The following is a 22,452-nucleotide window of genomic DNA, read 5'->3' as shown; positions in this document are numbered from 1 at the left end:
GAGCCTGAGGCTCCAGAGGGCTCCTGTACTGTGGAAGACGTCCTGCCTCGTCCCTATGCCGAAGACGCCGCGCCCCAGCGGCCTCAATGACTACAGACCGGTGGCATTGACCTCTCACATCATGAAGACCCTAGAGAGACTTGTTCTGGAGCTGCTCCAGCCTATGGTCAGGCCACACTTAGATCCCCTCCAGTTCGCCTACCAGCCCCGACTAGGAGTTGAGGATGCCATCGTCTACCTGCTGAACCGTGTCTACGCCCACCTGGACAAGCCAGCGAGCACTGCGAGGGTCATGTTTTTTGACTTCTCCAGTGCGTTCAACACCATCTGCCCTGCTCTGCTGGAGGAGAAGCTGACAGTGATGCAGGTGGATGTTTTCCTGGTGTCATGGATTCTTGATTACCTGACTGGTAGACCACAGTATGTGTGCTTGCAACACTGTGTGTCCGACAGAGTGATCAGCAGCACTGGGGCTCCACAGGGGACTCTCCTGTCTCCTTTTCTCTTCACCATTTACACCTCGGACTTCAACTACTGCACAGAGTCTTGTCATCTTCAGAAGTTTTCTGATGACTCTCCCATAGTTGGATGCATCAGCAAGGGAGATAAGGCTGAGTACAGGGCTACAGTAGGAAACTTTGTCACATGGTGTGAGCAGAATTATCTGCAGCTTAATGTGAAAAAGACTAAGGAGCTGGTGGTAGACCTGAGGAGGGCTAAGGCACCGGTGACCCCTGTTTCCATCCAGGGGGACAGTGTGGACATGGTGGAGGATTACAAATACCTGGGGATACGAATTGACAATAAACTGGACTGGTCTAAGAACACTGAGGCTGTCTACAAGAAGGGTCAGAGCCCTCTCTATTTCCTGAGGAGACTGAGGTCCTTTAACATCAGTCGGACGATGCTGAGGATGTTCTACGAGTCTGTGGTGGCCAGTGCTATCATGTTTGCTGTTGTGTGCTGGGGCAGCAGGCTGAGGGTAGCAGACACCAACAGAATCAACAAACTCATTCCTAAGGCCAGCAATGTTGTGGGGATGGAACTGGACTCTCTCACAGTGGTGTCTGAAAAGAGGATGCTGTCTAAGTTGCATGCCATCTTGGTCAATGTCTCCCATCCACTACATAATGTACTGGGTGGGCACAGGAGTACATTCAGCCAGAGACTCATTCCACCGAGATGCAACACTGAGCGTCATAGGAAGTCATTCCTGCCTGTGGCCATCAAACTTTACAACTCCTCCCTTGGAGGGTCAGACACCCTGAGCCAATAGGCTGGTCCTGGACTTATTTCCTGGCACAATTTACATATTACTATTTAACTATTTATGGTTTTATTTCTATTTATTATTTATGGTGCAACTGTAACGAAAACCAATTTCCCCCAGGATCAATAAAGTATGACTATGACTATGACTATGACTATTAACCAAATGTATTTTTCTACTTGGTTCATCTGACTCTACTAACTAAAATATTGGCTTTGATGCTGATGTGCCAAGTTGTAGATTCGAAGCTTTGGAAGTGTCTGAGTAGTTATTTGTCATGTTGAGTTTGAACGGAATATACTGTCTGTGATCAACACTTAGTGTTTTTTCAGCACCAATTGTGTTTGAACGGAATATACTGTCTGTGATCAACACTTAGTGTTTTTTCAGCACCAATTAGTTCTTTCCCTTGCGGCATTTTCAGATAAGGAGCAGATCAAGGCACCAGCTTTGGTCTGGCCCAGCTGACAGCTTTCAACATGAAGCACATGAGTCTGCGACAAAGTAATCTGTTGATTTTCTCAGCTGTCAATTGCTGCTTTTTCATATTGTTACTTCTCAATAACTTAGAACTTACATTTGAAGCAATGAATGCCACTTATTCAATGCACCAAAAAAAAGGCAACTAATCTCTTCCCAAGTTATCAGAATCAGAATCAGGTTTAATCTCACCGGCTCGCCTCAACTAATCCCATTTATCTGCATTTGGCCCATCTCCCTCAAACCTGGGGGTTCCCAACCTGGGGCCCAGAGACCCCTTGCTTAATGATATTGGTCCATGTTATAAAAAAGGCTGGGAACCCCGATCTAAACCTTCCCTATCCATGTATCTGTGCAATATCGAAGCAAATCACTGGCCCTGAGCACAGACGAAGATGGACATGAGCAGTTGGAAATTCAACAGCGCTTAAAAAAAACCTGATGTTGCACAGTGGTCATGCTAATTTATGCAAATAATCCTAACAATGATATTCAGTTGTCCATAGACTAAAGGGTCTGGACTATATATATATATATATATAATGTATATACTTTATTGTGTGGTTGTATTTTTGAGATATTCTATATATGGTTGTTATCTTGTATATGCGAGGTCTAGGCCCCAGGCTGCAGCGTTGCCTGTTGACAGTCGCCAGAGGGAGGTGTTGGAGCCGGTGAACTCCACTAGGGGCAGTGTAGTGCAGCGTCCAGGCTGGAGATGGTGCTGTCTCCCAATGTTCGCTCGGCAGAAGACAAGCTCTATTGTGGTCGGCTGTAGATTGATGGCTTGAGTTTTGACTTTTATTGCGTGGCTGTGTGCTTGCTATCTTGTATGTGCTGTGTGTGACTGTTGGTACTGTGTTTTTCACCTTGACCCCGGAGTAACGCTGTCTTATTTGGCTGTATTCATGTATGGTTGAATGACAATTAAACTTGAATTGAAATAAATACTTGTAAAGCCTGCCTACTCAGACCTGACAAGTGTAGCCAGCAGAGGCAGTGTAGGAAGTCTGGCATGCTGTGGGTCAGTGGGATGGAGGTTTGGGGAGGGGCTGGATTGAGGACATTTTGTACATCACGAAAGTAGCAAATTTCTACGGATGTACCACAGAGTGCACTCCAACTGGTTGCATCACCGTCTGGCATAGAGATGCCAAAGCACAGGATGGGAAAAAGCTGCAGAGTGCTTAGGCTCAGCCAGCTCCATCACGGGCATTAGCCTCCCCACCACCACGGACATCTTCAAAAGAGATGCTTCAGGAAGGCAGTGTCCATCATGAAGGACTTTCACCATCCAGAACGCAGAAAGTCGCCAATTATCGTCGGCACCATTTTGTCATTTACTGAGAATACCCGCAGGAAAGTGAATCTGGGGGTTGTATAGGGTGACACATGTACGTTTGTACTTCGATAATAAAATTTACTTTGTACTTTGAACTTCTTTTAACAGGCTCTTAGATAGGTACATGGAGCTTAGAAAAATAGAGGGCTATGCGCTAGAGAAATTCTAGGCAGCTCTAGCGTAGGTTACATAGTTGGCACAACTTTGTGGGCCGAAGGGTCTGTAGTGTGCTGTAAATTTCTATGTTCTATGTTCATTTGATTATATTTCAGCATATTCAGCATATAGGAGGGAGGAGAAGATGGTGACGCGACGCAGCTCGCAGCGGCCACTCCGGTGAATGATATCTGTTATTTGTCAAGTAGGAGGCCGTGCACAATCTTGATTTGATGGAGACAGACGTGAGAGTACGGAGGAACATCTGGTGAAACTCCTGAAATGCCTCTTTCGCCGCCACTGCTACTGTGTGATCCAGAATCTCCAGAGGGGAAGGCCCCGCATCCTCAGCAGCCGAGCGGGGTCGAAGCGCTTGGCAGAGATGGTGCTCGGTGTCGGAGGGCTGGTTGGAGGGTCGAAGTTTTCGGATGAACTCAAGAGTCGGCTGTGGTCGGCTGCTTCCAATGCATCGGCAAGTTTGCGGCGCTTCCGTCTGCGTGAGATGATGGGGCTATCGGGACTTGAGTCTTTTTTTTACCGTGCCCATGGTCTGCTCTTTATCAAATTACGGTATTGTTTTGCACTGTTGTAACTATATGTTATAATTATGTGGTTTGTCAGTTAGTCTTGGTTTGTCCTGTGTTTCTGTGATATCTTTCTGGAGGAACATTGTATCATTTTTTAATGCATGCATTTCTAAATGACAATAAACGAGGACTGAGTGTCCTCGTAATCTAATAGTCTTATTGTGACTTACAGTAATTTTATGTATTTGTGACAAGGTGAAAACCTATTCGATTTAGTCATAAATAATTGTCCAAATACTTTTTAAAAAGAGTTAAAATAATTTATATCATTTCATGTTGAGAAAAGAAAAGGGAAATCACTTGAAAAACATGCAAATGTGTTTAATTGAAAATTCTGAGAACCTATATGCAAGGTACTCCTTTATAGTATTTAGCACTGAACTGCCATCAACTTGTAAGGGCTCACATTCAATCTTCAGCATGCAATTGATTGCTCATGTCATGCCTGGGGACAGGCAGTACACACAGTACGTGTCCCATAAAGAGACTGATGGATGATCATAGCATATCTATGTTTCATTTGCCATATCCCTTTTTCAGGCAGGGAAAGGAATACAGAAAATGATAGAAATTTTAAGTGAATTGGCACAGTCATGTTCCCAGAAAAACTTTGTATTTTTTTCCAAAGTTGTGTATAATTCTTTGAGTTATATGTTCGTTTGAAACCATGGAGTAAAGGCTGTTTCCACCCATGGTTGAAGCATTAAAGTAGTATGGAGACAGTGCCTTTAAGCACGCAGTGTAAATGTTTGGGTGCATAGTATTGCTGATAACAGAAGATGATAGTTAATCAGAATATTTTGATATTTTGTGTTATATTTTTGATAATTTAGAATTAAAGTGAAATATTCCCATGGAATAACAAATGATAGTTAAAAAGGACCTGAATGTAAAATGAATAACAGTATAAATGGGAAAAGGACTGAACTTGATTTCATGTACATCTCATTGCCTATTGTTATACAGTTAACTGGATGTACTGTAACTTATTTTGGTTCCACAAAGTGACTGACGCATCTATGTTTCATTTGCCATATCCCTTTATCAAATGGTACTACATATTGCATGTACTGCCATCGCGAAACAAGTTTCACGAGGTACTGTATGTCAGTGATAATAAAGCTGACTCTCAGGGGTGGAGGAAGGTAGACAGAGAATGAAAGGCAGATAGAAAGCACTGACCCTGGAGGTATCAGGAGTCAGAACCATTGTGGTTGAGAACATTGAGGACCAATACACTAGGAAGGTGGTAGGGAGAGAGATGCCAGAGAGATAGGCAAATGGGCGGTAAAGCTGAGCTGCAAGAAGTATAGCACTGGGAACAGTTGGACACACGGTCAGGGGCATTACGAATAGTGGCCACATGTTTAACACTATGAAAGCTACAGATTTGCTGGCTGCTCCAGAGCAGTAGCTCCCCCCAGGCTTGCTTTAAATGAATGCCATTCACAGACCACAAGAATTTTATCTGAGTGATGTCGAGACATGCACATCACTCAACGTCACTGCTTGATGTTGCGGCGTTTGCCCAGCTTGGCAATTCATCACCAGTCGAGTTGATGTTGTTTCTCTCTGGGAATGATCGCGTTTATATAGCCTCCCCCACATTCACTTACCTCACTCCTGATTGGTTACCCTCTCAGTTGACCTTTGAACTCTGTTGCTTTGGCTCCTACGGGTTCGTAGATGGTGTCTATTTTGATGTTTGTTTATGTAGTTATCAGAAGACAACCACAGTTCTAAAAAGGCAGTATGAAGACATGAACCACTGTTGCTGATCTCAGTACGCGAAGACCGAGAAGGGCGCCACTTTAACTGGGACACTGCAGAGGTTCTGGCGCAGGCAGGAGAATCACAACTGGTGACGAAAGGTCTGCAAGCTAATTGCCGAGCTTGATGAACACCACAACACCAGAGCCTCAACTCGAGCTACCAATATTCACCACCATCATTGTATTTGCATATATCATCACATATATGAAAAGCATGCACAACATTGGATTTTAGATGAAGTTCACTTTTGGATGTAGAACATTGAATCACTTGATAGAATAAATAGCCTATGAGTTAGTTCTTTATAATCAGACTTTCAAGAGAATATATTTTGGTTCACCGTTATTGTACTTTTGCTTAAACACTGTCTATTATCTCCAGGCCTCCAGACCTGATGTATTGGATGCCTATGACCTGTAAACCCCTCTTGCATAAATCTAATCTAATTTTTAAGACAAAGATACCTGTTTTCATTAGTTTCCATCCATTCTGAGAGAAGCAATATGGCCTTCTTGTGGCAGTGGTCAATTCCAAATGTACAAGCCAAAGCAAGAACTTTTTGACGCAGAGCCCTGTTTGGAAAGAAAACAGTGGGTGAAAATTTTGCCACCTCATGAAAGGTGTTGATGATTTGAAATACCATAAGACATGGGAACAGAATTGGGCCATTTGGCCCATTAAGTCTGCCCTCCCATTCAATAATGTCTCATTATGTTTTTCACTCTCAACCCCATCTTCCTGTAACCGTTGGCATGGATTTAAATATGCTCAATGAGTTGGCCTCTACAGCAGCCTGTGGCAGTGAATTCCACAGAATCATCATACTTTAGCTAAAGAAATTGTTCCTCATCTTTGCCCTAAAGGGACATCCTTTTATTCTGAGACTGTGTTCTCTGGTTACCTTTATTAAACTAATATTGATACATCAGATTTGAGCTTCTCTCTCTCTCAAACTGCAGGGTGAATTCTATCACTATCTCCTGTATTCACTACTTTTCTTAAATTTGTCACTAAATTGCCTGCAGTTAAATTTGTATTTTTTCTAAACTTTCTGGCTTATTTTAATTCTGGAGACTTCAGTAACCTCTCCTGTAATATCCTTCCCTTTTACTTCATCCATACTTTTCCAATCTGTTGAACCCACCTCCATACCAATTAGTTTAAAGCCCTGTACACAGACCTACTTACGTACTTTGCCAAGACCCTGGCCGGCATGTTTCAGGTGAAGCCCATCCCATTGGAACAGCTCCCCTCTTCCCCAATACCAGTTCCAAAGTCCCCCGGATTGAAATCCATATCTCCCACAGCAATCTTTGAGCCACACATTTAGTTCCTTCTGAAAGCTTGGTCTCATGTTACAAACAACACATCTAAACGAAAGGCTGTCACAGGAAAGCAGCATCCATCATCAGGGACCCTAACCACCAAGGTCATGCTCTCTCCTCAGTGCTGCAGTCAGGAAGGTGGTACAGGAGCCTCTGGACTCACACCACCAAATTCAGAAACAGTTATTACCCTCAACCATCAGACTTGTGAACCAGAGGGGATAACTTCAGTTAACTTCACTTGCCCCATCATTGAACCTTTCTCACAAGCTATGGACTCACTTTCAAGGACTCTATCTCATGTTCTTGATATTTATTGCTTATTTATTAATTATTATTATTTTTTTCTCTCTGTATTTGCAGTTTGTGGACTTTCGCACACTGGTTAAACACCCACGTTGGTGTGATCTTTCATTGATTCTGTTATGTTATTATTCTATTGTGGATTTATTCAGTATGCCTGCAAGAAAATGAATCTCAGGGTTGTATATGGTGACATATATGTACTTTGATGATACATTTACTTTGAACTTTGAAGTTTCACGTATGGAGACAGCAGCCAACCACATTCAAGCAATGTTATTAATTCAAGTTCTGTCTGTCATCACGTTACCAACACCAAAGGTAGCTTAAAAGCAATATGAATATTAGCAATCTAATTTACTTCCTTTCAACAAGTAGCAGACTGATACAGAAATACAGCATCTCCTTCCAATAATGAATTGCTTTGTATTGCACATTCAATGGTGTAGAATATGCAAGAGCTAGTTTTAGACAAGTTTTATCACACTTCAAGGTAGAAGTTGCTGCAAGTTAGGAACTTAAGCAGTTCCTGATTCCATTCAGTCAGAAGCACCAAAGGACTCTTTGCAAGCTTTTGAACATAGCACATAGAACAGGTCGGCAGAATACAGCCCACAATGTAGCGCTAACACTTTACCCTACTCCAAGATCAATCAAGCCCTTCCCACCCACATAGCCCTCCATTTTTCCATTTTTCTTTCATCCATGTGCCTACCTAAGACAGTCTTCAGTGTCCCTAATTTACCTGCCTTCATTACCATCACTGACAGTGGGTTCCATACAACTGCCATCATTATGTGCCATGTCTTTCACCATGATCGTTGTTGGTATATTTTACTACATTAGTTTTTATATACCATTGCCTTCTTCTGGGCAAAATGGGTGACACCAGCCATTAACAATACTCTTCAGAGATTGCCTGCCTTGTGTGAGCGGCTGTATAACCAGGACATTGGATGTACACCAGTTGCTCATATGACCATCCACCACCTGTTCCCATGGCTTCACGTGACCCTGATCAGGGGGCTAATCACATGCTGCACTTTGCCCAAGGATGGCCTGCAGGCTAGACGAGGGAAGGAGCACCTTACAACTCCTTTGGTAGAGATGTATCCTTACCCCGCCAACCTATCATCCTCTATGTAAAAATCTGTGTCCAACATCCCCAACACATCCCTCCCAGTACCTTCAAGTTATGCCCTCTTATATTAGCCATTTCCATCCTGGGTAGAAGTCTCTGGCTGTCCACTCTATCTATGCCACTTATCATCTTGTACATCTCTATCAAGTCAGCTCTCATCTGCCTTCACTCCAAAGAGAAAGGTCTTAACTCGCTCAACCTATCCTCATAAGACAAGCCCTCTAATCTAGACAGCATCCTGGTAAATCTCCCCTGCTCCCTCTCTAAAGCTTCCACATCCTTCCTACAATAAGGTGACTTAGAAACTTTTTGAGCTAGAAACATTTCTTTTGTTAATAGTTCGAAACAGCATTTGGATACCATCTGCGCTCTTGATATTCAATGAAACGTAAAATGCAAAACCACTACAACATATGATTAATGTCACAACTCATCAAGTGGAAGCAGCCAGGGACTCGATTTCTTTTGTCTTTCTCTAATAACCGTCTTAATCGCATGAGCAAGTTTGTTGGTAACAATTCCTGAGCTAACCAAACCTGCGTCCCAACCAATTACCCAGTGAAATCTGTCCTACACAGACTGTTTTGTGAGCTTTTCATCTTCAAACTGCCTACTCTGTAAGATGAGCCTGTGAAAGTGGCGGACACTTGCATCTCACTACAAAAATTGGAGTGAGCTTGTTTCTCATCTGAAGCCTGCTGTAAGTAAACCCACACCCTTACTCCTGGGGGTGTTGTTCCTTTAGCATTTATCTGCTTTCAAGTTGCTAGCTCAACGCTCAACCCAGCACGGATGGCAAGCATGCAAGGAGCCGGCCAGATTTGAACCCGGGGCCAATTGCTTCAAAGCCCAGTATGGATGAGTTTCTCCATAACCTTTAGACGAAGCAGGATTTACTTTGGAGCCACATACTTCAGGGTCACACTCCACAATGATCTAAGGTGCAGCCTAGTGTGTGGGAGTCATGAGGCACCACTGTCTACTGACAGCTTCCGTTCACTGCAATGCTCTGGAGCACCCAGAACCAACACCTAGTAACAATTAATGAGAATGCAAGTATGGAGAGGGAAGGAGGCAATTATCTGATCAAACTACCTCAGCAATCCAACAACTCCTCTGTACACCTCGCCCCTACACTAGGTGACTCAATTGAAAGGTAAGGTTAGGGGGGAATGGCTTTTGGAAAACCATTGGTGAGTTGCTAGTGAAAGTCACCCAGTGTTAACTATCTATCAATACTTACTCAAGGTTTTAAGATATTATTATTATAATCTAAGCATTAGATAGAGTCTACCATTTAATTTAATTCATCACCATGTGCTCCACTATCACCGTCAATGAAATTATCATTAACCAGCATTGAATTGGAACAGCTTCATAGATACAATGGTGACAAGAACAGGTCATAGGCTGAGTAAATTGCAATGAGTGAATCACATACAGTATACATATTGTACATACCTGTATTTTTATATAATCATATTTTCATACACTTTCTGACTCCCCCAAAGCCCTTTACACACTCCAGATGACACAAATGTATATCACAGGTAAAGCCCTCCCAACCATTGAGCACATTTACATGAAATGCTGAAATAGGAGAGCAGCATCCATTCTCAGAGATCCTCACCACTCAGGCCATGCTCTTTTCTCACTGCTGATGTCAGGTAGAAGGTACAAGAGCCTCCGGACTTGCACCACCAGGTTCAAGAACAGTTACTACTCCAAGCCATTGGGCTCTTGAACAAAAGGGGAAAACTGCACTCATCTCCACAACCAATAATCACACTTACAGATCTCTTTATCTCATTATCTTATGCTCTTGTTATTTATTGCTATTTATTTATATTTGTATTTGCACTGTTTGTTGTCTTCTATATTCTACCTGATCTTTCATTAATCCTGTTTATAGTTACTATTTGCAGAGTTATGCCCAGAGGAAAATGAATCTCAGGGTTGTATGTGGTGACACATATGTACTCTGATAATAAAATTTACTTGGACCTTCAAATGATTAGTAACACGTCAAGTTCTGTAATTTATCTTCACCTCTCCTCAGGTGTGTAACTGTTATGCCACAGTCACCCTTGCAGGGGTGCAGGTTGCAGGTTGAGTCGGTAGTGAGGAAGGCAGATGCAATGTTAGCATTCATTTCAGGAGGTCTAGAATACAAGAGCAGGGGTGTGATGCTGAAGCCTCACCTTAAGTATTGTGAACAGTTTTGGAATGAAAGGGTTATCATATGAGGAACGTTTGATAGCTCTGGGTCTGTACTCGCTGGAATTTAGATGGATTGGGGGGGGTGGATCTCATTGAAGCCTTTCAAATGTTGAAATGATTAGATGTGGACAGGATGTTTCCCATGGTGGGAAGTCTAGGACAGGAGGGCACAGCCTCAGGATAGAGGGGCTTCCATTTAAAACAGAGATGTGGAGAAATTTCTTTAGCCAGAGGGTGGTGAATTTGTGGAATTTGTTACCACATGCAGCTGTGGAGGCCTGGTCGTTGGGTGTATTGAAGGCAGAGATTGTTAGCTTCTTGACTGCACACAGCATCAAAGGTTACAGGGGGAAGGCCAGGGAATGGGGTTGAGGAGGAGGAAAAATGGATCCACTATGATTGAATGGTGGAGCAGACGCGATGGGCCAAATCTGTTCCTAGTCGTATGGTCTTGTGGTAAATAATTTCCCATTGGTTTGACACTGTAAGCCCACATCTGATAACATGATTAATATTTGCTGAACTGTTAAAAAGCTGCTGGGCTAGAAATTCATCCTCTGTTAAATAAAAAATATATATATATATATTTGGTTGAATGATAAGTAAGCTCAAATTTGATTTGACGCACAAAATATGGCGACTTAAAGCACCTTGATCACTCTGAAAGTCAGTTCCATTCAATCAATGGAAGACCATATAGTGGATTTAATTTGTACAACAAAGGATGAACTTATTCTCATGAAATTATTTACAAATAGTCTCTAAAACTTGACAAAGGTAAATGATTTTAACTCAGTCTGATATGACGCGTCAAAATCAGAACTGTTTGCTGCATCTTCCGGCCATCCCAGGAGGTTGTACATTGGGGCTACTTGCTGCGCAATGTATTGCTGAAGGAAGAAAGAAAGGATAAGAAGATAGGTTATTATTCTGTCCATCCAATTTCACAATTAACGTGGTGTTAATAATGTATTAAGCGATGAACATGCAATCATTACACACTTATTTTAATCCCATTTGATAATTGCACAGTTATTATTTGGTCTACAGGACTGTGAAAAATCTTTAGTTAAGGTGCCCAAGGCTTTGGAACAGTCCTGTATTTGTCTATGTGGAGCAAAGTAAATGTACTGTATTTCTTATTTTTTCCTGTGAACACCCACAAGAAAATGAATCTCAAGGTAGTATATGGCAACATATCCTGTGTGTATTCTGATAGTAAACTTACTTTGAACTTTCATACTTTGACAACACGGAGCAGAGAGCAAGTTTGTAAATCTGGCAGGAGCTAAGGATCAGCAAAGGATGATTGGAATGGTTTGGGTTGAGGACCATAGGAGGGCTGTGGGACAGGTGGCAGAGAAGGAGTGCCAGTGTCAGGGGGTGGCACGGGTACAGACACACCCAGCCCTGAGACACCAGGCAAGGCCATTTGATTTCAAACAATTGGTTTATTGATCATTACGGAATGTCTCTCTGGTACTTCCCGCTCCCTCCCCTCTCCCTTCCCCTTTTCCCAACCATGATTCCCCTCTTCCTGCCCCTTTCCCACTGTCAGTCCACAATAGAGGCCCATATCAGAATTAAGTTTATTATCACTCACATATGTCATGAAATTTGTGTTTTTATTGCGGCAGTGGTATAGCGCAATGTGAATTTGACCCTGTTAGAGCTACCTGCAATGATTCATTTCTCCCAGAATGTCTTTATTCCAAATTCTTGGCAGTCTCTTTTTAATAGCAGGATTAATACTTTTATTACCAGCTGTAGTAATGTTTTCCATCTCTCTTACTTCATAGAAGTTCTGTCATATACATATTTTCAAATTTAGTTTGGTAATTCATTACGCAGTCTAATTTACAACCGGAGCTGAATGTCACTTTTCAGCTACTACATCTGCTAACAAAACTCAGAAAGTAAAATTACGTAACTGGTTACTAAGGAGGTGTTAGGGAACTGTTCACCTGTTATGCCCACATCCCCAATTCGGACTGACCAACTGATTCTAAACACAAGGATTCTGCAGATGATGGAAATCCAGGTAACACACACAAATTGTGGAGGAACTCAACAGGTCAGACAGCATCTGTGGAGACGACTTGAAACGTTCCTTTCCATAGGTGCTGCCTGACTTGCCAATTCCTCCAATTTTTTGTGTGTGTTCCTCTGATCAACTACAATGGAATCAATGGGTTAAAAGGGGAGTGGAACAAACTGCACCAAAGATAATCTGTTACCCAATTACTTCCTAGTATATTGTGGTTATTTTTTCTGTCAAATACATAAATCTTACTTAAAGTTTAAACTCTTACCCTAAAAATATTGTAATCCTTGTTCAGATCCACCAACTGGTCCAGATAAATCAAAGCATCGCTTGCAGCTTCCCACGGAAGAAACTCTTTCTCATTAGAAAGGTACTTTATAATCTCCAGAGGAATGCTCTGTGGTAAATAGCCGGCTCTACAACAAAGAGAAAGAAGAACTAAACACAATTATGTAAGAATCAGATTATACCAGATAGCTATGTATGTTTCAAACGATTCTTATGCAGAAAAGTTGCGGAAACAAAAATCTAAAATAACGCTTGGGTTTGCCAGATTAATTCTTTCAAACTGCTGCGTTATCATTTATCCCTTTTCAGTTTTTCTGTCAGATGCTGGTATGAGGATTTTTTTTTTATACTGAGTGTATTTATGATCTGAAGCTTAGTGTCCTCATGGGTACTGCAAACAGAATCAATCACTGACAAAGAGAGGGACTGACAAATCTCATCACTGAAAAATGGCAAAAATGTAACGGGTTGAACAATCTCTTCCCATGATATAATATTAGGGCATTGTGCTCATTGTTACTGCCTGAATAACATGATTAGAAAGTTGAGAGGAAAATCTAATAACCAGTTTCCCAATCAAAAACCGCAGGGGAAAGTTGGCCGCCACAGTTACGTAGCAGTTAGGGTAATGCTATTACAGTACCAGAGACCCGGGTTCAATTCCCACTGCTGACTGCAAGAATCGTGTACATTCTCCCCGTGACCGCGTGGATTTCCTCCGGGTGCTCCGGTTTCCTCCCACATTACAAAGACATACGGGTTAGTATATTAACTGGTCACATGGCTGTAATTTTGTGGCTTGAGTTCATTGGGCCAGAAGGACCTGTTACTGGGATGTGTCTCTAAAGAGAAAAAAAATAATTTTTAAAAGTGTTGTGTATTTAATATTTCAGTAATATTTGAGTAATCTTATATTGTTTGATTAAGCATCTTGTTTGTTTAAATAATTACTTACAGGTTATATGTAAAAATAACCCTTACGAGTTATATGTAAAAATAAGTTAATTGCATACGTAATATGTGCACACCTCATTTAAAGTAAACTCAAAGTTACAGCCTCATTCCCAGACTCCCGGGTCTTCCTTCGAATTAGTTTAATGTTTTGAAGTTACAAAACATAACAAAAAGTCTCATAAAAATCTAATTTCACACCCAAAACAATTTTCAGACCGGACTTGTAAATGGCTTGCGACTGGCTTAGGTGGACATTCTGATCTATGTGAATGAGATGGGCAGTGAAGTGTGTTCCCATGCTTTGAGACTCTATGACTTGAAACAGGCAGTCTGCAACCATCCTCTTAACAGGTAAGAGACTCTTCAAATGTGCAAGTAAGGATGTACAGCTGTTCTCAGATCCTGACTGCAGTCAGGTTGAAGGACCAACAGAAGGTGCAAAATATGGACAGTTGCTTAATCCTTTAAAAAATCCATTGCCTTCACGTCTAAGAGGATGTTGTCAGTGATACCTCTCTCCCTCACTTGTGACAGAGAGAGCCCGTCAGAGATGTTGAAATGTCGGGATGGACAGTAGTTTCTGATGGATTCTAGATCGTGTTCTCTTTGGGTGCTTTGCAATTGCTTTCGTGGTGGGTGGTGGGGTGTTGATACTTTTGCTGGAGCAAGTGGGGGGAGTGGGAGGGTTGACACGCAGCTCTATGTGCATGGGAGGGATTAGATGGGCTTTGGAGTTCGAACATTTTCTGTCATTTATTCTTTGGGGATTTGTTTAGTGGATGTCTACAATGAGCAAGAATTTCAGGTTGTATACTGTACACATCCTCTGATATTAAATTGAACCGCTGAACCATTGACTTGAGGGACTGAGTAATGCACAGAGTTTGAGCAGGATTTTTTTTCCTTGTAACATAGGAGAAAGAGGGATTATCTCAGAAAGGTGTTTAAAATAATGAGAAGCATAGATAGGAAGAGTGTGCAGTCTTCTTCCTAAAGTAGATGAAACAAGAACTACAGGGCATAGGTTTAAAATGAGACGAGAGAGATTTAATAGGAACCTGAGAGGCAAAGTTTTCACCCAGAAGGTGGCCAGCACAGTGACTCAGCTGGTAAAGCTGCTGCCCCTCATTTCTGGCAACCTGATCTCAGTGCTCTCCACTGGTGAAAGAGAGTGAGAGTGTGAGTGTGAGTGAGTGTAAGAGAGTGTGAGTGTATGTGAGTGTGACTGAGTGTGAGTGTGAGAGAGTGGTGTGTGTGTGTGTGTGTGTGTGTGTGTGTGTGTGTGTGCATGCGCTCACTTATTCAGCAGGGGTTTGCTGTGAGGTTGGATCACTGTTAAGCACCAAGGTTCAGAATGGATTTAGGCAGTGTGGCAATGTCTAGGCTCAGAGTGTCTCGTTGCGATGAGGCTCGGGTCCTAGAACAAGGTGGTGTTCAGACGATTTCAGTTCCAGCCTTGACAGACTGGAAAGGCAGGGTGTTGGGACCGGAGGTGAGGGTCAGGCCAATTCTGCTCACTCTCCCGCGATGTTCACTCCTCTCTCCACGGCGCTGAGGCTGTGAGACTGCTCTGGCTGCTACACTCTTTGTGTCTGCAAGCTCTTTGCGAGACTTGCCCTGCTATATGTTGAACTGAGACTGAGGCTATGGAACACACATCAAAGTTGCTGGTGAACGCAGCAGGCCAGGCAGCATCTGTAGGAAGAGGCGCAGTCGACGTTTCAGGCCGAGACCCTTCGTCAGGACTAACTGAAGGAAGAGTGAAAATGTTGGAGGAACTCAGCAGGCCAAAGTCTTCTGTTCCCTCCTATCAGATTCCCCCTTTATCTCTTTCTCCCTTACTCCCTTACTCACTCTTCCTTCAGTTAGTCCTGACGAAGGGTCTCGGCCTGAAACGTCGACTGCACCTCTTCCTACAGATGCTGCCTGGCCTGCTGCGTTCACCAGCAACTTTGATGTGTGTTGCTTGAATTTCCAGCATCTGCAGAATTCCTGTTGTTTTCTGAGGCTGTGGGGCTACTCTGGCTGCTCCAGCTCCGGGTCTTTGGACTCAATTTGGTTCGAAATGCTGCTGCTTGCTTTTATTGTTTGCATGATTTGTGTTTTTCCCCTCTTTCTCTGTACAATGAGTGTTGGTCCTTTTTTAAGATTGGGTTCTTTAGGGTTTCTTGCTTTGTGGCTGCCTGTAAGCAGACAAATCTCAAGGCTGTCCTCTGCTGTTCCATCTAATAAGATCATACTCCATTTCTGCAACCAAATATTATGTCAAATATACTAATTGGCTTTCAGAACTATGCCAGTTCATTCCTATCAGATTGACCATAGGCAAGCCTTTTGGGCAGTCAAAGGTCATTTCCAAGAGCATTCTGACATGGTTATAATTCAAACAATCAATCATACGTAAGTGCACAGGACTCAGTTACTGCAAGCAGCCCACAAGACTAAGTGGCAATACCTGTCACCGCAGTAGGAAAATTGACAGCAATCTATCAGTCTGAATGACTGAATCCTCTCTCAGGGGACTCTCACCAGAGATGCTGCTCACTACATCTGTAGCTATCGTCTCTCTACAGTCTGAGATTAAACTCTGCAGGTAAAAGCAATGTACAACAATCCCTAAAGACATGCGGTCAACCTAAACTGTCTTCTTGACACAATCAGTGACAGGTTTATGAATGACCAGTGACAAGTTGAAGAGTTCCTAAAATTATGCTTAGGGATACAGATCGAGAAGCATTCAACACAATCTATTTATGTTGCATTGAGCATCACAGCAGAACTCCCTTTTGTTACCTTCTCATCCACCGAGATCACCAGGCATAATTTCAGGATGAAAAGCAATTTCAGAAATATACACAAGTCACAATGAAATAATTAAACAGACCTTAAGACATAGGAGCAGAATTAGGCCATTTGGCCCATCGAGTCTGCTGCACATTCCATCATGGTTGATTTATCATTCCTCTCAACCCCATTCTCCAGTCTTCTCCCCATAACCTTTGACACCTCTACTAATCAAGAACCCATCAACCTCTATTTTAAATATACCCAATAATTTGGCCATCACAGCCATCTGGGGCAATGAATTCCACAGGTTCAGCACCGTCTGACCAAAAAAATTTCTCCTCATCTCTGTTCTGAATGGACATTCTACTGTTCTGAGGCTGTGCATTCTGGTCCTAGATTCTCCCACTATAGCAAACATCTTCTGCATGTCCATTTTATCTCGGCTTTTAAATATTCGATAGGTTTCAACAAGATCCCATCAAACAGAAAGCATCCTTCTGATTTCTATCTTTATGTTAATTGTATTCCTGGGGCTAATATGAACTTTGATAATATTACTTATTATTTAACCATATAACAATTACAGCACGGAAACAGGCCATCTCGGCCCTTCTAGTCTGTGCCGAACTCTTACTCTCACCTAGTCCCACCGACCCGCACTCAGCCCATAACCCTCCATTCCTTTCCTGTCCATATAGCTGTCCAGTTTAACTTTAAACGACAACATCAAACCTGCCTCTACCACTTCTGCTGGAAGCTCGTTCCACACAGCTACCATTCTCTGAGTAAAGAAGTTCCCCCTCATGTTACCCCTAAACTTTTGCCCTTTAACTCTCAACTCATGTCCTCTTGTTTGAATCTCCCCCACTCTCAATGGAAAAAGCCTATCCACGTCAACTCTATCTATCCCACTCATAGTCTTAAATACCTCTATCAAGTCCCCCCTCAATGTTCTACGTTCCAAAGAATAAAGACCCAACTTGTTCAACCTTTCTCTGTAACTTAGGTGCTGAAACCCAGGTAACATTCTAGTAAACCTCCTCTGCTCTCTCTCTATTTTTTTGACATCTTTCCTATAATTTATTAATTATTATTCCAGTAAATGAGTTTCTCCTCCCCCCTTCCATTATTCTCCACTCTGACCTTCTCGCCTATCTATCACCTACCCCTGGTGCTCCTCCTTCCCTATCTCCTCTGGTCCACTCTCCTCTCCTTCCTCACCAGCCCTTTGCCTTTCCTACCCATCTGGCTTCACCTATCACCTTCTAGCTAGCCTCTTTCCCCTTCCTCCAATTTTTTATTCTGGCATCATTTCCCTTCCTTCTCATTCCTGAAGAAGGGCCTTGGCCCGAAACATCAACTACCTATTCACTTCCATAGATGCTGCCTGACCTGCTGAGTTCCTCCAACATTTAGCATTAGTTGCTTATTAGTGGTTCATTTACAATTTCTATCAGTCGCAGACGCCACCTGATATTGAAATCTTAAGATTGACAGGTAAACCAGCTAACAATGATAGAGGTCATGGGTTTAGGGTGAAAGGTCAAAGATTTAAGGGGAACGAGGTGGAATTTCTTCACAGTGGGAAGTGAGAATGTGGAAGTGAATTGAATTGAATTGACTTTCTTTCTTACATTCTTCACCTATATAGGAGTAAAAACCTTTACATTACTTCTCTGTCTGAATGTGCAAATTATAGTAATTTGTAATATATAGTATGTACGTTAAGATGTACAACAGGAGAGTCAATATAGCACAGAAATACAATTGTCTCAGTGTGAATTAATCAGTCTGACGGCCTGGTGGAAGAAGCTGTCCCGGAGCCTGTTGGTCCTGGCTTTTATGCTGCGGTACCATTTCCCAGATGGTGGCAGCTGGAACAGTTTGTGGTTGGGGTGACTCGGGTCCCTAATGATCCTTTGGGCCCTTTTTACGCACCTGGCTCTGTAAATGTCCTGAATAATGAGAGGGTCACATCCACAGATGCACTGGGCTGTCCGCACCACTCTCTGCAGAGTCCTATGATTGAGGGAAGTACAGTTCCCATACCAGGCAGTGATGCAGCCAGTCAGGATGCTCTCAATTGTGCCACTATAGAAAGTTCTTAGGATATGGGGGCTCACACCAAACTTCTTCAACCGTCTGAGGTGAAAGAGGCACCGTTGTGCCTTTATCACCACACAGCTGGTGTGTACAGACCACGTGAAGTCCTCGGCGATGTGGATGCCGAGGAACTTGAAGCTGCTCACCCTCTCAGCCCCAGATTCATTGATGTCAACAGGGGCTACTCTGTATCCATTCCTCCTGTAGTCCACAACAAGCTCCTTAGTTTCTGCGACATTGGGGGAGAGTTTGTTTTCTTGACACCACTGTGCCAGGGTGATGACTTCTTCTCTGTAGGCTGCCTCATTATTATTTGAGATTAGGCCAATCAGAGTAGTGTCATCAGCGAATTTAATTAGCAGATTGGAGCTGTGGGTGGCGACACAGCCATGAGTGTACAGAGAGTAAAGGAGGGGACTTAGTACGCAGCCCTGAGGGGCACCTGTGTTGAGGGTCAGAGGGGCAGAGGTCAGGGAGCTCACTCTTACCTCCTGCCAGTGAACTGACAGGAAGCCCAGTGTCCAGCTACACAAGGCAGGGTGAAGGCTGAGGTTCTTGTCGAGCCTGGAGGGAATCATGGTGCTGAATGCTGAACTGTAGTCCTAGCACAGCATTCTCACATAAGCATTCTTCTTCTCCAGATGTGTAAGGATGGTGTGTAGAGCAGTAGCTATTGTGTCATCTGTCGATCAGTTATGTCATTAGGCGAATTGTAGGGAGTCCCGTGTGGTGGTAATATGCAGTGGTGAATGCAAGTTCAATTTCAACACTTAAGAGAAGTTTGGATAGTTACGTGGATAGGAGCAGTACGGAGGGCTATGGTCTGGGAGCAGGTCGATGGGAGTAGGCAGATTAACAGCTCAGCATGGTGTAGATGGGCTATAGTGCTCTCAGACTCTATGATGCCAAAATTCAGAAGCCAAGGATGCATGTTAGCATAAGTATTCAGCTCTCATGACAAAATATATTAAAATAATACCTCTAGGGCAGAGTTACACTCCAGAAGCTGACTCTATCACCCTTCATTACACAATCATACAATCCTCAACAAAGAACTTTAATAGATACAGTATTTTTAAATCACAGGCCTGGCTATTTGTGATCTGGACCACATCATGTATATCAGTGCAAGTGACATGGTAAGTTGTTCACCCTTCACCAACATCAGACTCAAATTTTACATACTGCAGTGCAGAATTAGACTGGTGCCCGGAGATAAGGACTTATTGAACTGCTGATTTTACACCAAGCGCAAAACTTACCTGGCTAGGTTGAAGGCATCATTAATCAGACCTGCACGGTTTCCAGCTGAGATCACCTGTCAACCAGAAAATGAAATGACTGAGCACCTAGGAGTATGGCAGCTGTATTATTGTGTTTAAAGTAGTGAGGCCCACACCAGAGTGCACATTTCCCTACCTCAGGTATGGTCATGAGCTGTTCGATTAACAGCCGCCAGTTCCTCAAATCATAGTTAACTCTAAAGTAGCCAGTCTGATTAAGGTTTCCTAATAACCAACTACTTTCACCCAACATACTGGTTCGATGATGCTCTGTAAGACAGAAAAGAAACTAAAGCTTGCTTGATTCATTAGAAAATCTTCTATTTGATATGGAATGATTTCAGCTTCACTGGTATTCCTTAAAAATGAAGAAAAAGAAATCGAGAAAGGTTCAAAGGTTAACTTAATATCAGAGAATGTATACAGTATATAACCTGCAATTTGTACTCCTCACAGACATCCATGAAGCAAGAAACCTCATGTAATGAATTACAGAAACATAGAAGCATCGAAGCCCCAAAGCACACTTTCCCCCACCCTTTGCACAAGCAGAAGTATGAGCCCCCTCACCCCACTCACACCACCAAAAGCAGTGATCCACCCCTACTACGCAAGGAACAGCAAAAGCCCTCCAAAGAGACCTTGATCCAGAGTCCATCAAAACCACAGACCATGACCCAGCACTTCATTTTCTCCGACAGGCTCTGTCTCTCCATCGAGGGAGAGGGCATGGAGACCAGCAGCTCGCTGTTCCAATCTCCTGACTTGAGAAACAACAGGCTCTCATTCTTTGTCCAAAGAGTTCCTCGAGCATCGTGTGTGGGTTGTTACGGTATGTTAATTTATTTTTTGATGTTGGAAAGGTTAATTGCTAGCCAGAACACCAGGGAAAACTGTTCAGCTCCTCTTTGAATTAGTATGGCCCTTGTGGCTAAAGGGATCAGGGGGTATGGAGGGAAGGCTGGTGCAGGGTTCTGAGTTGGATGATCAGCCATGATCATACTGAATGGCGGTGCAGGCTGGAAGGGCTGAATGGCCTACTCCTGCACCTATTTTCTATGTTTCTATGAATCAATGCATCTGCCGACAAAGCAGCTGGGACCATGACTTACTGAACAAGAGGAATATAATATTACATGCTTAAATACCAAATGTCTATTTTTAATGCAATGTTATGCAAGAGTTAGGAGTAAGGGAAGGCAATATTTCTAAGGTCCCTCAAACAGTTCGCTGCACAGAAAACTAAGTCAACTTATGCAGAAACTGAACTTATGACAGAAACGATAGCAATTTCTTGTCACAACCACGTCCTCGCAGGTGGGCTGCAGAATGGGTGTGGCAATCACGCTTATGAGTGTGCACATTCCAGCCAATTACTGTTTTTAACTCTCGTCTCAGTCCTCTCGAAACTCTACCAAAAGCCAAGCAATATCAACGCTCCATGCTCATCGTCGTCCTGGTTCCAGGAAAGAGGATGACCGCTCAGACTGATGCTGATAAGGAGCAGTACTTATTTAGTATTAACTTACTACTGCTGAGCTGTTGTATTGGTGTTAGCTTTGGTTTGAACGTTCTAGTTAACAGCTCTGTTGTCCTAACATTTATTGTTTTTCCTTCATTTCTGCACATTTCCCATTAAAAGTCTGAGCTATTGATTGACTTCAGTCTCTCCATCTCCCTCCCTTCGGCACATGGTTCGGAAATGGTTCGGCACAGCCAAGAAGGACCAAAAGGCCTGTTTCTGTGCTGTAGTTTCTATGGTTTCTATGGTTTCCCGCTACACTTGGGCCATTACACACATTCTTGTAATCTCCCCAAAAGATGCAGCTTTATCTTTACAGAAAAAAAAGGAATGAATGTATGAAAGATGGTTATATACAAATTGAAGTATCAATTCCAGTCACTGGTGGGGCAGGCACAAGGCTTGATTACCAGGGTAATGATCTGCACTGATCGATTGTAGTATTGCAACTGCATGCCCTTAGCACTGGTGATATTAACACAGGTACAGTTTGAGGTAAGAATATTAAACTATTGGGCACTGAACTCCTAGGCTTTACTTAAACAAAACACAACATTCTTCCATCAGCACTGAGGGCCGTGGCCATGGGACGGGGCAACATTCAGATTAGGAACCCAAGGGCAGCGAGCCCTTTAACAGAACACAGTCCAATGTGCCAGACTTGGTGATGTTATGGATGGATGGCCATCGCGAAGGAGGTACAGGAGCCTTAGGTCCCAAAAACTACAAAGTTCAGGAACAGTTATTACCTTCAACCATCAGGCTCCTGAACCAGTGTGGATAACTTCACTCACCACAACATTGAACTAATTCACACCACCTATGGACTCACTTTCAACAGTTTGAAACTACCTTTCCTACCCACCTGGCTTCA

The 22,452-nt window shown here is 42.9% G+C and overlaps 1 protein-coding gene across 4 annotated transcripts in view; it reads right to left on the bottom strand.

The window, feature by feature from the left end:
* Positions 1–22,452, bottom strand: part of LOC134351501 (thyrotropin-releasing hormone-degrading ectoenzyme-like) — a 152,425-nt gene that overhangs the window by 28,835 nt on the left and 101,138 nt on the right. For all 4 annotated transcript variants that reach the window (XM_063057731.1, XM_063057729.1, XM_063057728.1 and 1 more), the window contains 5 exons: positions 20,193–20,326; positions 20,036–20,091; positions 12,910–13,057; positions 11,390–11,487; positions 6,073–6,180 (listed from right to left, as the gene is read on the bottom strand). In XM_063057731.1, the coding sequence (XP_062913801.1) occupies positions 6,073–6,180; positions 11,390–11,487; positions 12,910–13,057; positions 20,036–20,091; positions 20,193–20,326 (544 nt within the window). The remainder of the gene's footprint in view (positions 1–6,072; positions 6,181–11,389; positions 11,488–12,909; positions 13,058–20,035; positions 20,092–20,192; positions 20,327–22,452) is intronic.

Source organism: Mobula hypostoma, chromosome 9, assembly GCF_963921235.1.
Source record: "Mobula hypostoma chromosome 9, sMobHyp1.1, whole genome shotgun sequence".
Taxonomy (NCBI): domain Eukaryota; kingdom Metazoa; phylum Chordata; class Chondrichthyes; order Myliobatiformes; family Myliobatidae; genus Mobula; species Mobula hypostoma.
This window is presented reverse-complemented; position numbering and strand designations above follow the sequence as displayed.